Here is a 12676-nt window from a genome sequence, read left to right as displayed (position 1 = left end):
GCTTTTACTAACTTCTCTTGTTGGAAATCAGCTGGAGAAGCGCAAAATAGCTTTTTCAGAATTTTTTGCATCTTCTCTGTTTTTTTAAAGAACTCCATAAGATCCCATTAAGTCTCTTAAGTGTATTATGAGAAGAAAACGAAAGATTAATATTGCTAATATTGAAAATCCAGTACAGTACATTCCGCGCTCATGATTCAGCATTTCATCAATAAGGACTTTATTTCTTCCATTAGATGGCAGTGCAACGTAGTCTCGAGTTTCTTCTGTCACTTTACTTGTATTCTGTTGAGGCAGCATGAATTTCCGTTATTTCCTTTCATTTGTGCCACTCATCCTTCTGGTTCAGATACCATCATCTAGTCTTAGTAATAATTACCATAATTAATCCTGGCGAAAATGCAGATTAATCCCCTCACAGAAATAAGAAAGCTTCCCGACTGGTCAGTTAATTTGGACCATTTTCCTATCAGCAAACTAGGTTTTTATTTCTACCTTTCTCAAGTGGGGGTGAGTTTTAGAAGGGCTGATAGCTCTAATCCCCAGAAATTGGGCATCCTTTTCATTCCATCCTGAATGCGCGCTATTAACTGCTTAGTAACTTTCAAACAGCTGTCAAACACTTCCGGGAGAAACAACCATTCTCGAGGATATCTTCAACTATCCTTCTCATCTTTCTATCATTGTTTCTCCTCCCAACTCCCTTTCGAGCATTCTCCCTATCTTTCTCCCACTTTTTCTCTCACTTTTCGGGCTTCTCCAGACTTTTCGTTTTGAAGACGCCCACCACGAGATGCAATTCTGACCTGTTTTCTTTTTTTTTCAACGTTGAAAAAACCCAGAGTGTAACTATCTGCAGAGAAGGTATTGCTGTCAGTTTTTATGGAATGAGATGGACATTATTCTCACAGATTACCTGGAGAAGGGTACCACCATCAATTCACATTACTACAGCAACTTACTGTGGCAGTTTCATGCATCAATTAAGGAATTATAGTTCTTATAATTAACCCCATGTAGGTGGCCTGAATTTTAACCTCTCAATTTCTTTTTTCTTTCTCTTAACAGGGATGGAACGATGTCAGCTTCCATGGAGAGTCCCAGGTTCCCACTCCAAACATCGATGCACTGGCATGTGATGGAATCGTGTTGAATAAATATTACGTTCAACCACTGTGTTCACCTTCTCGTGGAGCGCTGATGACTGGAAGGTACCCCATCAAATTAGGTAAGCACACAGATGACGCTGCAGTTCTGCTTCACTGATTCACTTCTCCATTATCATTCTTCAAAGGACTGCTTCCCCACCACTCACACTGTTCCGTTGCTTAATGGACTGATGCTTTGATTTTGAATGTTTGCCATTACTTGTTTATTACAACATCAAGAGACATTTCTTAATGGTTTTTTATCCCACCCAGAGTGTCTTCAGAAATTTAAAACACTAGATGGCCTTGTAGACTCCATTTACTGCACAATAACTTTTTGTTGATGACTTTAAAGTGCCATTGACATTTGATGCATGTTACGGAAGTCTAGAGGTGACAATGCACTCATACGGAACCAGGACTGTGGATGGATTTAATGGAAATCGTTTCTGTAAATCGACAAGATACGCTACACCCATTTCCAACATGACGGACAAGGACAGCACGATATAAAAAATTACAACAGTTCAAAATGAACATTTATTTACGACTATTTTTAATGTTTTGTCCCTAGGTAGAACCGAATATTGCCATAATCCTTGTGGCAAACGTTTTGAAGTTTTTAAACTTTTCAGGAAGGTATGAAAAGAAACGAGGTATCTCCACTTCAAGATACTTTCCTCTGAGTGTAGAATCCGACTGCATTTCTAATAATTCCATCTGCAGTCTTTCTTCTGCCTTGGCAACATCAAAGGTGAATGGTGCTGAGAATAATAATGCAAAGTGGTGTTCAAAAGATGAGAAATCACGAAATCTTTCCTGAAATTCTTTTGACAACAATTCCAGGTGACTGTCATACTTAGCAAAGCTAAGTACATACTTAGTATTGGCAGTGTTTTTCAGCTCTTTGCACTTAGCAAAATGAACTAAATTTTCATTTGACAACTGTGACTTCCATAAGCTTAGTTTTTTAATGAAGCACTTGATGTCATCATACAACTGAGTGATGAGTTTGTTTTTACCTTATTATTTCAAATTAAGATCAGTTAATTGTGCAGTAATGTCCATAGCAAAAGCCAGATCCTGGAGCCAACTTGCATCTTTTATTTCATCCGTGTTTTGACCTTTCATCTCCAAAAACATAATTATTTCTTGTCTCAACACAAAATAAAATCTTTTCAGCACTTTGTGACATGACAACCAGTGGACTTCTGTGTAGAATGGAACATCGGTAAACTGATTATCCATATCTTCCAACAACTGGCTGAATTGACGGTGGTTGAGAGCACGGCCTCTGATATAGTTCACTGTCTTTGTGACCAAACTAAGCACATGATCCAATTTTAACATCTTTGACCACAAATTTTGCTGATGAATAATGCAGTGAAAATGTGCAAATGATGAATCTGGATGCCAGTTTTCTATTTTTGTTCGTAACATGGCAGCAACACCATTATGTCTGCCAACCATATCCGCAGCACCGTCGGTAGAGAAGCATGCAAGTTTACTCAAATCCAAACCATAGTCATGCAGAACCTGCTCGACTTTCTCAAAGATGTCCTGGCTTGTTGTGTCATGCATGGGGATCAGTTCAATCAGTTCTTCATAAATATTAAATTCACTGTCACAAGCCCTGATGAAAACGCAAGCTGTGCTATTCCAGTGATGTCAATGGTCTCATCAATAGCAATAGAAAAATGTTCGAATCTTGATGATGTGGCCTTCAACTGTTGTTTCAAATCACTTGACATTTCATCAATCCGTTCAGCAACAGTGTTCCTGGTTAAGTGGAAACCTTTTTCCACTTGTGGGCCGTGGAATTCAGATCTGGACCAGGTACCTACACCAATACATTGGCAAGAATACTAGAATTCTTGTCGTAAGGCAGCCGCGCGCGATTTCAAAATTCTAAATTACTTCAATTAACAGATTTTGCGACTCGCTAGTGTCCTTTGTGCGAGCCGTAGGTGTGCTTTCAAAGGGCCACATGTTTGACATGCCTGTTCTACGTTATACTGGAACTGAAGAATTGGACATTGTAGCGCATGCTGATTTTAGATTTTATTAAAATCAAGGTAATAGATACAGCACAAAAAGTTAATAAATATTACTTTGTGAGGTATGTAATTCCTCCACAATGAAATTAGAGGAATTAAGATATTTTTATACTTTATTAAAATAAATAAATTTTCAGTTTATACTCAGGGACGACCACGTGGTCAGAAGAGTTCACAAGATGAAGAGAATACAAGAAACAGCACCCTATTTAACAGTCACTCGCTTGAACCCTGGTCACTCAAAGTAATTAGTAATTAATTGTTAATTAATTACACCAGGCGTAAAAGACCTGAGTTCCAGTCCCGTCGATGATGGGAAGAATTTTTATGGGCCTTTAACGTGGCTGAGATAGTCGGTCTCAGGCAAGGATAGCATGGTTTCTCCTCCCAGAAAATCTGGTTTTTCATCCATCAGACATAAAATCGACCTCAGAAGACAAGCAGTTTACAGACACGGAGCAATATGGGCTTAGTCGCTGATGCTTCTAAAACCCTGCTACAACAACAACAACTGCTTAGGAACCAATCAACTGTTTATCAGGCGAAGATTAGTGTTTTTAGAACCATCATTTCAGTTATTTCAGTTATTTATCCATGCTTTTCAAACAAAAATCTTTGGGTTGAACCTTGTACGCATTGCCAAGTGTCATACACATGGGCCCTCTTGCTTGTGGGTGTTTGTACATCAAATTAAATATCTACGGATCGCTTGTGTTTAATATATTTTAGGATGACTCCATTGTGTTAATTCAAGGCTGAAGAAGTTAATTTAATAATTGTTACCCAGCGAATTATTAGTAAACGTTTGCAGTTGCAAGTCTTATCTAGGCTAGGTTCACATATCTCCATTCATATGGAGATATGTGATGAATGCCGTGGCGAGATCCAATATTCCTTACATTTCGAGGGTACAGCTCCAAAACGGTGTTCGCAGGCCGGCCGCTAGTTAGTACACCGGACTGAACCTATTGGTAACTCTCTAGGAAGCTTCCGGATCAGCTAGTGTGTAATCTTGCTACCTCTATTCTGCCAGATAGTGACTGGAGGGAGTCCGAGTAGTGTGTATGCGGGGAGCATTGTCGAGGCCACGTTATGTCAAGGATCTGGGTATATTCTTACCACATGTACGCCATATCCAAAAATTTCATTACTTCATACAGCATGTCCCACCCACTTTTTCTAACTATTGAATACACGATGAATTGTCAAAATAATAGATCAAGCTTATCTGCGAAAAGATCTAAACCTCCCAAGGACTTCCTAATTCATTTCACAAATATACGTGGTCTCAATTCTAATCTCAACGATGTCCATTTCCACTTGCAGTCTTCCAAACCCCATGTACTTTTTCTGACTGAATCTCAGTTATCAGTTGATTCAACTACTGCTCATCTCAGATGTCCAAATTATTTGCTGTATGATTCCTTTCGCCTAAAAGGTGGTACTTGTGCATATGTCCGTTCTGATATTCCCTGTCAGAGACTTGGCAATTTGGAATCTCCTCTCTTTGATCTTCTCTGGCTTAAAATCTCTCTACCTCATTGTGTAAAATTCATCTGTTGTCTCTACCGTTCTCCCAACTCCACTAATCACTTGGAGCTCTTTGACTTCCTCTCTTTGCAACTTGACTTTCTCCAGTCCAACTTTCCTAACAATGAGGTAATTTTCCTTGGTGATTTTAACGTTCACAACTCCAGCTGGCTTCCGTTTTCTAGTCACATCGACACAGCAGGTCGAGATGCTGAGGCTTTTGCAATTACTAATGACCTAGCACAGATTGTTCATTTACCTACAAGAATACCGGACAATCCTAATCATACAGCCAATACGCTTGATCTTTTTCTCACAAACAACCCTTCTAAGTACAAGGTTGAAGTGAGAGGTCCTTTAGGCACTTCAGATCACAACTTGGTGATTGCCTCTTCTCCAATGGAACCTTTATCTCACGCCTATTCCCAACCTCGTATTGTTTGGCATTACAAGAATGCAAAATGGGATGACCTGCGTGACTTCTTTCCTTCCTTTCCTTGGTCGGATTACTGTTTCAAAACTTCTGATGTCAACGTTTGCTCAGATCGTGTCAGTGAAATTATTCTTGCAGGAATGGAATCCTTTATCCCACACTCCACTTTAAAATCTCGTCCTTTATCTAAACCTTGGTTTTCCAATAAATGTGCTAAGGCTGTCCAAGAGAAGAACGTTGCATATCGTAATTGGCTTGTTCCTAATTCTTCAGTTTCATTTTCTGCCTACACCAAAGCTCGCAACATTTGTAAAGCAGTTATTAATCAGTCCAAACTAGAGTTTGAACAGGGCTAAGAGTAGAAAATTGCTTCTTGCCCTAATGGTAGCCGGGCATTCTGGTCTCTTGCCAAAGCTATTGGCCGCAACTTTTGCCCATCTCTGCTCCCACCTCTGTCCAAACTAGATGGTTCTGTTGTCACTTCAGCCAAGGATAAAGCTGACCTGCTAGCATCCCATTTTTCTTTGAGCTCATGTATTAATGATCTTGGTAAAACACCTCCCACCATTCCTAACACGCTCCATTCAATGCCTCCTGTGGTCTTCCGTCAAAAGGATATCAGAAGGATTTTGATGAATCTTGATGCTAAGAAAGCTCCAGGTCCTGATGGTATTTCTCTACTTGTTCTCAAAACCTGTGCTCCTGAACTTACTCCTATTCTTTGCCGCCTTTTTTCACTTTCTTATTCCAAAGGTGTTTTTCCTTCTGCTTGGAAATTTGCTCATATCCAGCCAGTTCCAAAAAAGGGTGACAAATCCCTCCCATCCAATTATCGTCCCATTGCAATTACTTCTACTCTTTCTAAAGTAATGTAGAAATCAATTAACCGCCAACTCTTAAACTACCTAGAAACCTTCCATCTGATCAACGATCGCCAGTATGGATTCCGTCAGTGTCGATCCACTGGTGATATTCTGGCTTATGTTACCCATTTATGGACTAATTCAATGGAAAGGTTCGGTGAAACACAAGTAGTTGCTCTTGACATCTCAAAGGCTTTTGATCGTGTTTGGCATAAAGGTCTTCTAAACAAGCTTCCATCTTATGGTTTGCCAACTGTTTTTAGTAATTGGTTATCCAGTTTTCTCTCTGATCGCTCACTGAGGGTGATGGTAGATGGCTCTCTGTCTTCTAACTTCTCCACTAATGCCGGTGTCCCCCAAGGTTCAGTTCTTTCCCCCACTCTTTTCCTTTTGTATATCAATGACCTTCTTCCATTGACTGGAAATCCTATCCATAGTTTTGCCGATGATAGCACATTGCATTCAACTTTCCATTTTGAGAAACCTTGTCCAGCTCAATCAGCTTCAAGCTCTCGAAAATCTGCTGCCAATTCCTTAAATGCCGATCTTCAGGTAATTCTCCAGTGGGGCAAAGACAACGTAGTTGATTTCAACCCTTCTAAAACTCAATCTTGTCTTTTATCTCGCAAAAAGGATTCTTCTGCTCCTATTCTTATCTTTAGTGACACTCCGATTTCTAGGCAAAATGATATATCTCTTTTGGGGATTACCCTGACTTCTAATCTCTCTTGGCACAAGCACATTACAAATATTGCTTCCTCTGCATCTAAAAAACTTGGCTTTCTCTTTCGCTCTCGGCGTTACTTTTCTTCCAAACAGCTGCTCACTCTGTATAAATCGCAAATCCGCCCTGCCATGGAATATTGTTCCCACATCTGGGGTGGTGCCCCCAAAACCTCTCTCAGGCTTCTTGATTCCATTCAGAAGAGGGGAGTTAGGTTAATTAATGAAATATCTCTAACAGAGTCTCTCCACTCGCTTTCTCATAGACGCACTGTTTCTGCTGCATGCCACTTCTACAGATACTTCCATGGGCACTGTTCTTCTGAATTGGCTTCTATAATTCCCGCTCTCTCTTTCAAAACAGTCCGAACACGTGCCGCCACCAGCCAACATCCATTTACTGTCCAACTTCAAACCCACAGAACCAACTTTTCATCTTCCTCATTTATTCATTCAACTGCCGTTTTCTGGAACAACCTTCCTTCATACGTATTTCCTGAAAATTACAGTCTACAGAAGTTCAAGTCCAATGTCAACAAATATCTTCTTTCGTCTTCTCAACCTCCAACCCAAGCACGGTACTAAGTACTATAGGTTATAATACCTCTCGTGTTTGGGGTTCTCATAAAAAAAAAAAAAAATATTCTGAATGTGGTATAATCTTGAAGTACACTCTCAAAGATATGACTTCATTGGACGAATATCCATTATGTAAAATAGTATGGTTGTCGTTGGTTTTTAGGAGCATCGGCAACTAAGACCATATTTCTGTTTGCTGGACGAAAAACCCAAGTTTTCGGTTGGAAGAACGGTCTTTGTCACAAAGTTCCGTGAGAGCAACGTTACTTGATCATTGCATCCAACGTAAATAGCAGGACGAAGAATTCTTCACTAACCAGAATATTGCTTCCTTCATTATAGAAAAAACACTAACCGAACGAACTACTTGTGGAAAGTGTGGATGTCGGTTCATTTCATCACTAGATGGAAGTACTGTCCAGTGGCCATAAATTGTTCGATTTGTGGAAATCAAAAATGCAAAACTACTGAAATTCTTCGCTAGTTGGTAATTGTTATAAATTCCTAACGATATTGCGCATCAATAGAAAAGTTAAAGGACACAGTACGCAAGAAGGTACTTGGGCCCCAACAGAGTGATTCTTCTTCTTCCATCTTGCTGAACCCATATCAATGAACCAAAAGTCTCGTTCAGTTTGAACTTTTGTTTTTATAACTGTAGGTGTCACCAATGTACTGGAGAAAATTTGAAGTAATCCTACAGAACTTTGCTAATTACAACGCCATCTATCAAGTTGATTGAGCCATTATTATTTTCTTCGACCTTCAATCTTTCTTTTTTAATTATCTATCTAGCGTGAATTATAACCCCTTTTTTTATTTATTTAGGCTTACAAAGCAATGTTCTGCTTCATGGTCAAGCAACTGGATTACAACTAAACGTGACTATTCTTCCAGAGTACTTAAGAGACCTAGGCTATGCTACTCATGGCGTTGGGAAAGTAAGTATTTTTAAAATATTTTAATGAAAGTAAGTATACTTTCAATTAAAATATCACCTTTTCATAATAATACAAAAAGTCTGTTTGCATCCCGCAAAATACTTAGCCCTCGTGATTAACAACGTCCTCCCTACACCTGGTAGAAAAGACTTCAGTTCGAATCACGTCAATGATGAGAGGAATTGCTATGGGTCTTTTTCACAACGTAGCGAAGTGAGTCGGTATCAGACCAGGGTAATATGGTTTCTTCTCAAGGAAACGTGGGGTTTTCATCCAAAAAACAGGCAACTCGACCGAAGAATACACGCAATTTACAGATATATTATATATATATGGTGCAGGATGGCTTAGTTGCTGTGTTCCTAAAACCCAACAACAACTAACCAATCAAAACACTTAGAAATAGCATGGCAATCAATCTACACAGTACAGATCAATCCATTAAATATCAACACGCCATTTTAATTAAATCCATAACTGTATAAGTTCAGATTGAAATTTGCCCACAACAACAACCTCGTGCCATTGACGGGATTCGAACTCGGGTCTTTTTCACCCAATGCGCTGTTGTGGTCTAATAAAAGAGTTTTGATTTATTCCATTTTTATGTTGCCCCTTAACTTCTGAACAACAGTACACACCGTACTGTTGAGCATTCTGGAAATTGGTGAAAACGAACCATATCTGTATTCACTGTAAAAGGTATAAAGACAATTGCATTCACTCTAGAAGTAAGCAGTTGAACCGAATACAATAGTGCACTGAATTTAATTTCTAAGTCCGCACTTGATGTGTTTATTAAATCATAGTCTTCAAATGTACAATACTGTAGGATTTCAGGTATATTTTAATTTCGTAGTCTTCCACTATTTTTAAAGTGATGACCGTTAATTAATTTTGCACGCAACTCGCATATATAACCAATAGCCAAAAAATTCGATGCCTTTATTCAATATCTAGTAATCCACCTTTTTCCGAATTTCAGCCCATATATCATGGCATGACACCCAATAGGTATTTGAGGGAGTCTAGCTTCAGATTTGACCATTCTACTGATGGAAGAATCGATTCTAACGACTCTGCTATCCACTTGGGTAAAGTATGGCGTCAAGCCATGCATCCATGCATCGTGCCCAGCAATCAAGCGGCATGAGGTAGTATCACAGTATGGGGTATGACCCAGTGGTACGGAGTGGATCCACTGATACCATTAGGAGGTCAATTTACCCCCACTGAATATCTTTCTGTCATATCGGGCGAACATTGCCTTAGAATACGCCATTTTTATCCTGATTGGGATGGGATTCTTTCAGAGAGATAACGCAACTATCTGTCGTGCAAAAATTGTACCTGAATGGTTAGCAAACCATATCAAGATTTCCAACATTTACCTTGGGCACCAATTCTCCACACCGGAAACTATACATCCAACATATTCCAATATATCCCAGACATTCTCAATTGGAGAATATCTGGGATATCCAATTAGAATCGCCGTCCTCCCCAACAGAGTGGAAAAGACCTGAGTTCGAGTGCCGTGGATGATGGAAGGAATTTTTAATGATCTTTTTCAGAACGTGGCAGAGTTAATCGGTCTCAGGCGAGGGTAGCACGATTTTCCTCTCTGAAACAAGGGCGTTTCATCCAAAAAAGCAGAAAATGGACCTCATCAGAACACATGCAATCTTTGCATACAATAAACACGAAGCAAAATGGCCTTAGTCGCTGATCCTCCCAAAACCCTACTACAACAACATACCATATGACTATTACATTTGATTACTGTACATTTAATTATCTGTTGACACCAATCTCAAAAGGTTTCTAATTTTTTGGCCAGGGAACGTAGGAGTGTGTCTATCGCATCATTAATTGTGCAATTAAACTTAATCGAAAGGAGTCCACTACCTACATTATGGATTGTGTAACTGCTCTGCGTAAAATTCGTTATCTTATAAAATTGCTAACTCCCCAATACTTCACTGTGTGCTAATCCCTTTTTATATCTGCAGTGGCATCTTGGATTTCACAAAAGGGCTTACCTACCTACCGAGAGAGGATTCGACACATTCTATGGGTTTTGGAATGGAGGATTGGACTATTATGACCACACCCATTATTTGGCATTTAAAAATAAAGACCTTCCCGTAAGTAACCAATACAATGTTAAAGGAAACAAATGTCATAAGATTAAACTCCTAACTGCTGGACAGTTTACCCTAACCTTAATTCAAATTATATGACCCTGGTGTTGACCCTAAAAGACCGCAAGCAGAAAAATTTCATTACTGTGAAGGTCTTTTACGTTTCCTATTATTATTTCACAATTATATTTTATCCATATGAATCCCTTGTACAAAGAATTCCATATGAATCCCTTGAACAACCAATACAATGTTAAATAGACATAGTCATTCGATTTCTCCATATTTTAAAGATCCATTATAATTTATCTTTTAGATTTTCTGGGGAAGAGACTTGCATGATGGATCGGAACCCGTTACGGACAAGCAAGGGCAGTACAGCACTCACTTATTTACAGAAAAGACGCTTGAAATTATTGAGCAGCACAATGCCTCCCAGGTAATATAAATGTGTGATCATAATACTCTGATTTACAGCACGTCATCTGCATTGGATCGTTATTTACTGAACTGTATCATCAAGTAATCATTGAATTCCCACGGCCATATTCGGAAATATAGAGTACAGCAATAATCTATAATAAGGAAGCTAGCGTTTTCTACCAAATTTTTCAATCAAGGAAGCATCCTGGATATTCAAATCGCAGAATGGACAACCTTTTATGACTTCAATCCGACGCAGTATAGATCCATTGGATGGCATCTTCGACACACCTGAGAAATATATTAAAATTTATAAGTAGACTAGACCCTGATTTACATATAGTACAACCCACCTAGAACAAAATAAGCTGAAGAAAGATATCATTTCGAATGGGTTAATAATACTTTTAGCGATTCTATTCCATCTTAGCAGAACAGGAACCAAGATAGAATCCTGTTTGAAAGAATTAAATGTAGCTCAGAATACGAGGGGGTGATCATTTAATTCGCTCATTGGTGCAAGATCTTACCTTGATTGTCGTCATTTGAATCTTCTGTGGAGTTCTCCTTCTCGAAATACTCTCGCTTGGAGGCTAATCCTCGAAGAGATAAATACTCTTGAAAATTTACTGGCTATCAGAATAAACAGAATAGACATCTCTAGCGTGACCTATGTATACTGCGAGCTGTTAGTACCAAGAGAGATTACAAGAACCTCTTTCCACTAAATAATGTCAACGTAGGTACCACAGTGGCATCGTCTTTCCTACACGGGGTGGAAAAGGATCTGGTTCGAATCTCGTAAATGATGCAAGGAACTTTTATGGGCTATTCTCACTCCGTGGCTGAGTTATAGTGTCTCAGGGGCAGATAGAAAGGTTTTTTGTCGGGCAAAACAAGCAAATTGACCAGAGAACACACGCAAATCAATTAGGATCATGATGCACTTGGATAGTTGAATTCTGGGTGATCCTAGTGTGATGTATTGTTTTTTTTTTCTATAAATAATTTTTTGTTCAAACTTTCTGTATATACTTTTAATTAATATATCATTATTAACTTTTAATAACATTTCTACGGCACTTATTGTTTGAATAATATTGGTTTAAATTGACAATGTTATTGGGTTCTCCACAGTCGAGTTTTTCAAGAAATTTACAGTTTGCATTTCTATATTTACATATACACCGAGTGACGAGTAGGAACCCGCCCCCACTTAGGCTTCAGAACAGCCTAGGTTCTTCGTGGCATGGACTCAAAGACAAATTGAAGGCGTACTTTAAGGATGCTGATTGATGTTGACCTATCTGTTTCCTACAGCTGCTGCAATTGCATGGCTGCGAATCTTTACTTCAAAGTGCTCTTTCCTCCTCATCCACTGGTGCTCAACTGCACCGAGATCTGGTAATCGGGAAAGCCACCACAGTAGGTTGAATTCACTCTTATGTTCCTGGAACTAGTTGTTCAAAATTCTGGTCTTGTAATGTTTTGCCTCCTGCTCGAAGAATTCAAGCATACGAAGGGATCCGTCCGGTAGGAAGAAATTTCTAGATAACCCATAGCATCCAAATGTTGCTCCATGGTAACAAGCGAGGCCCAATGTACACCACGAAAACATTTCCCACACCATTACACCACCAACACCAGCTTGCATCATTGATTGGCAGCTGTGAGGATGGGCACACGGATTCTCACACTTAATAACACACTTATGAATCCCTATGTATCTGTCCACTGGCTTTATACCGCATAATATGAATACTGTTATTGAAGGAGAAGGGCAAGTAAGGACAAGATTTATGGTGACCAAAACGCAGAATATAGTACAATTTTCT

The 12676-nt window shown here is 39.1% G+C and overlaps 1 protein-coding gene across 1 annotated transcript in view; it reads left to right on the top strand.

Moving 5' to 3' along the window:
- Window positions 1–1185: 1185 nt before the first annotated feature.
- Window positions 1186–12676, top strand: part of LOC150084156 (uncharacterized) — a 70429-nt gene continuing 58938 nt past the window's right edge. Inside the window, exons 1-4 of the mRNA XM_090376137.1 lie at window positions 1186–1228; window positions 8162–8274; window positions 10287–10421; window positions 10735–10857. Coding sequence (XP_090232263.1) covers window positions 1201–1228; window positions 8162–8274; window positions 10287–10421; window positions 10735–10857 — 399 coding nt within the window. The 5' untranslated portion in view covers window positions 1186–1200. The remainder of the gene's footprint in view (window positions 1229–8161; window positions 8275–10286; window positions 10422–10734; window positions 10858–12676) is intronic.

Source organism: Mastigoproctus giganteus, chromosome 6 (genome assembly GCF_048544385.1).
Source record: "Mastigoproctus giganteus isolate SK-2022 chromosome 6, ASM4854438v1, whole genome shotgun sequence".
In the NCBI taxonomy this organism is placed as follows: Eukaryota; Metazoa; Arthropoda; class Arachnida; order Uropygi; family Thelyphonidae; genus Mastigoproctus; species Mastigoproctus giganteus.
The sequence above is the reverse complement of the archived record's forward strand: the minus strand, read 5'-3'. Positions and strand labels throughout refer to the sequence as shown.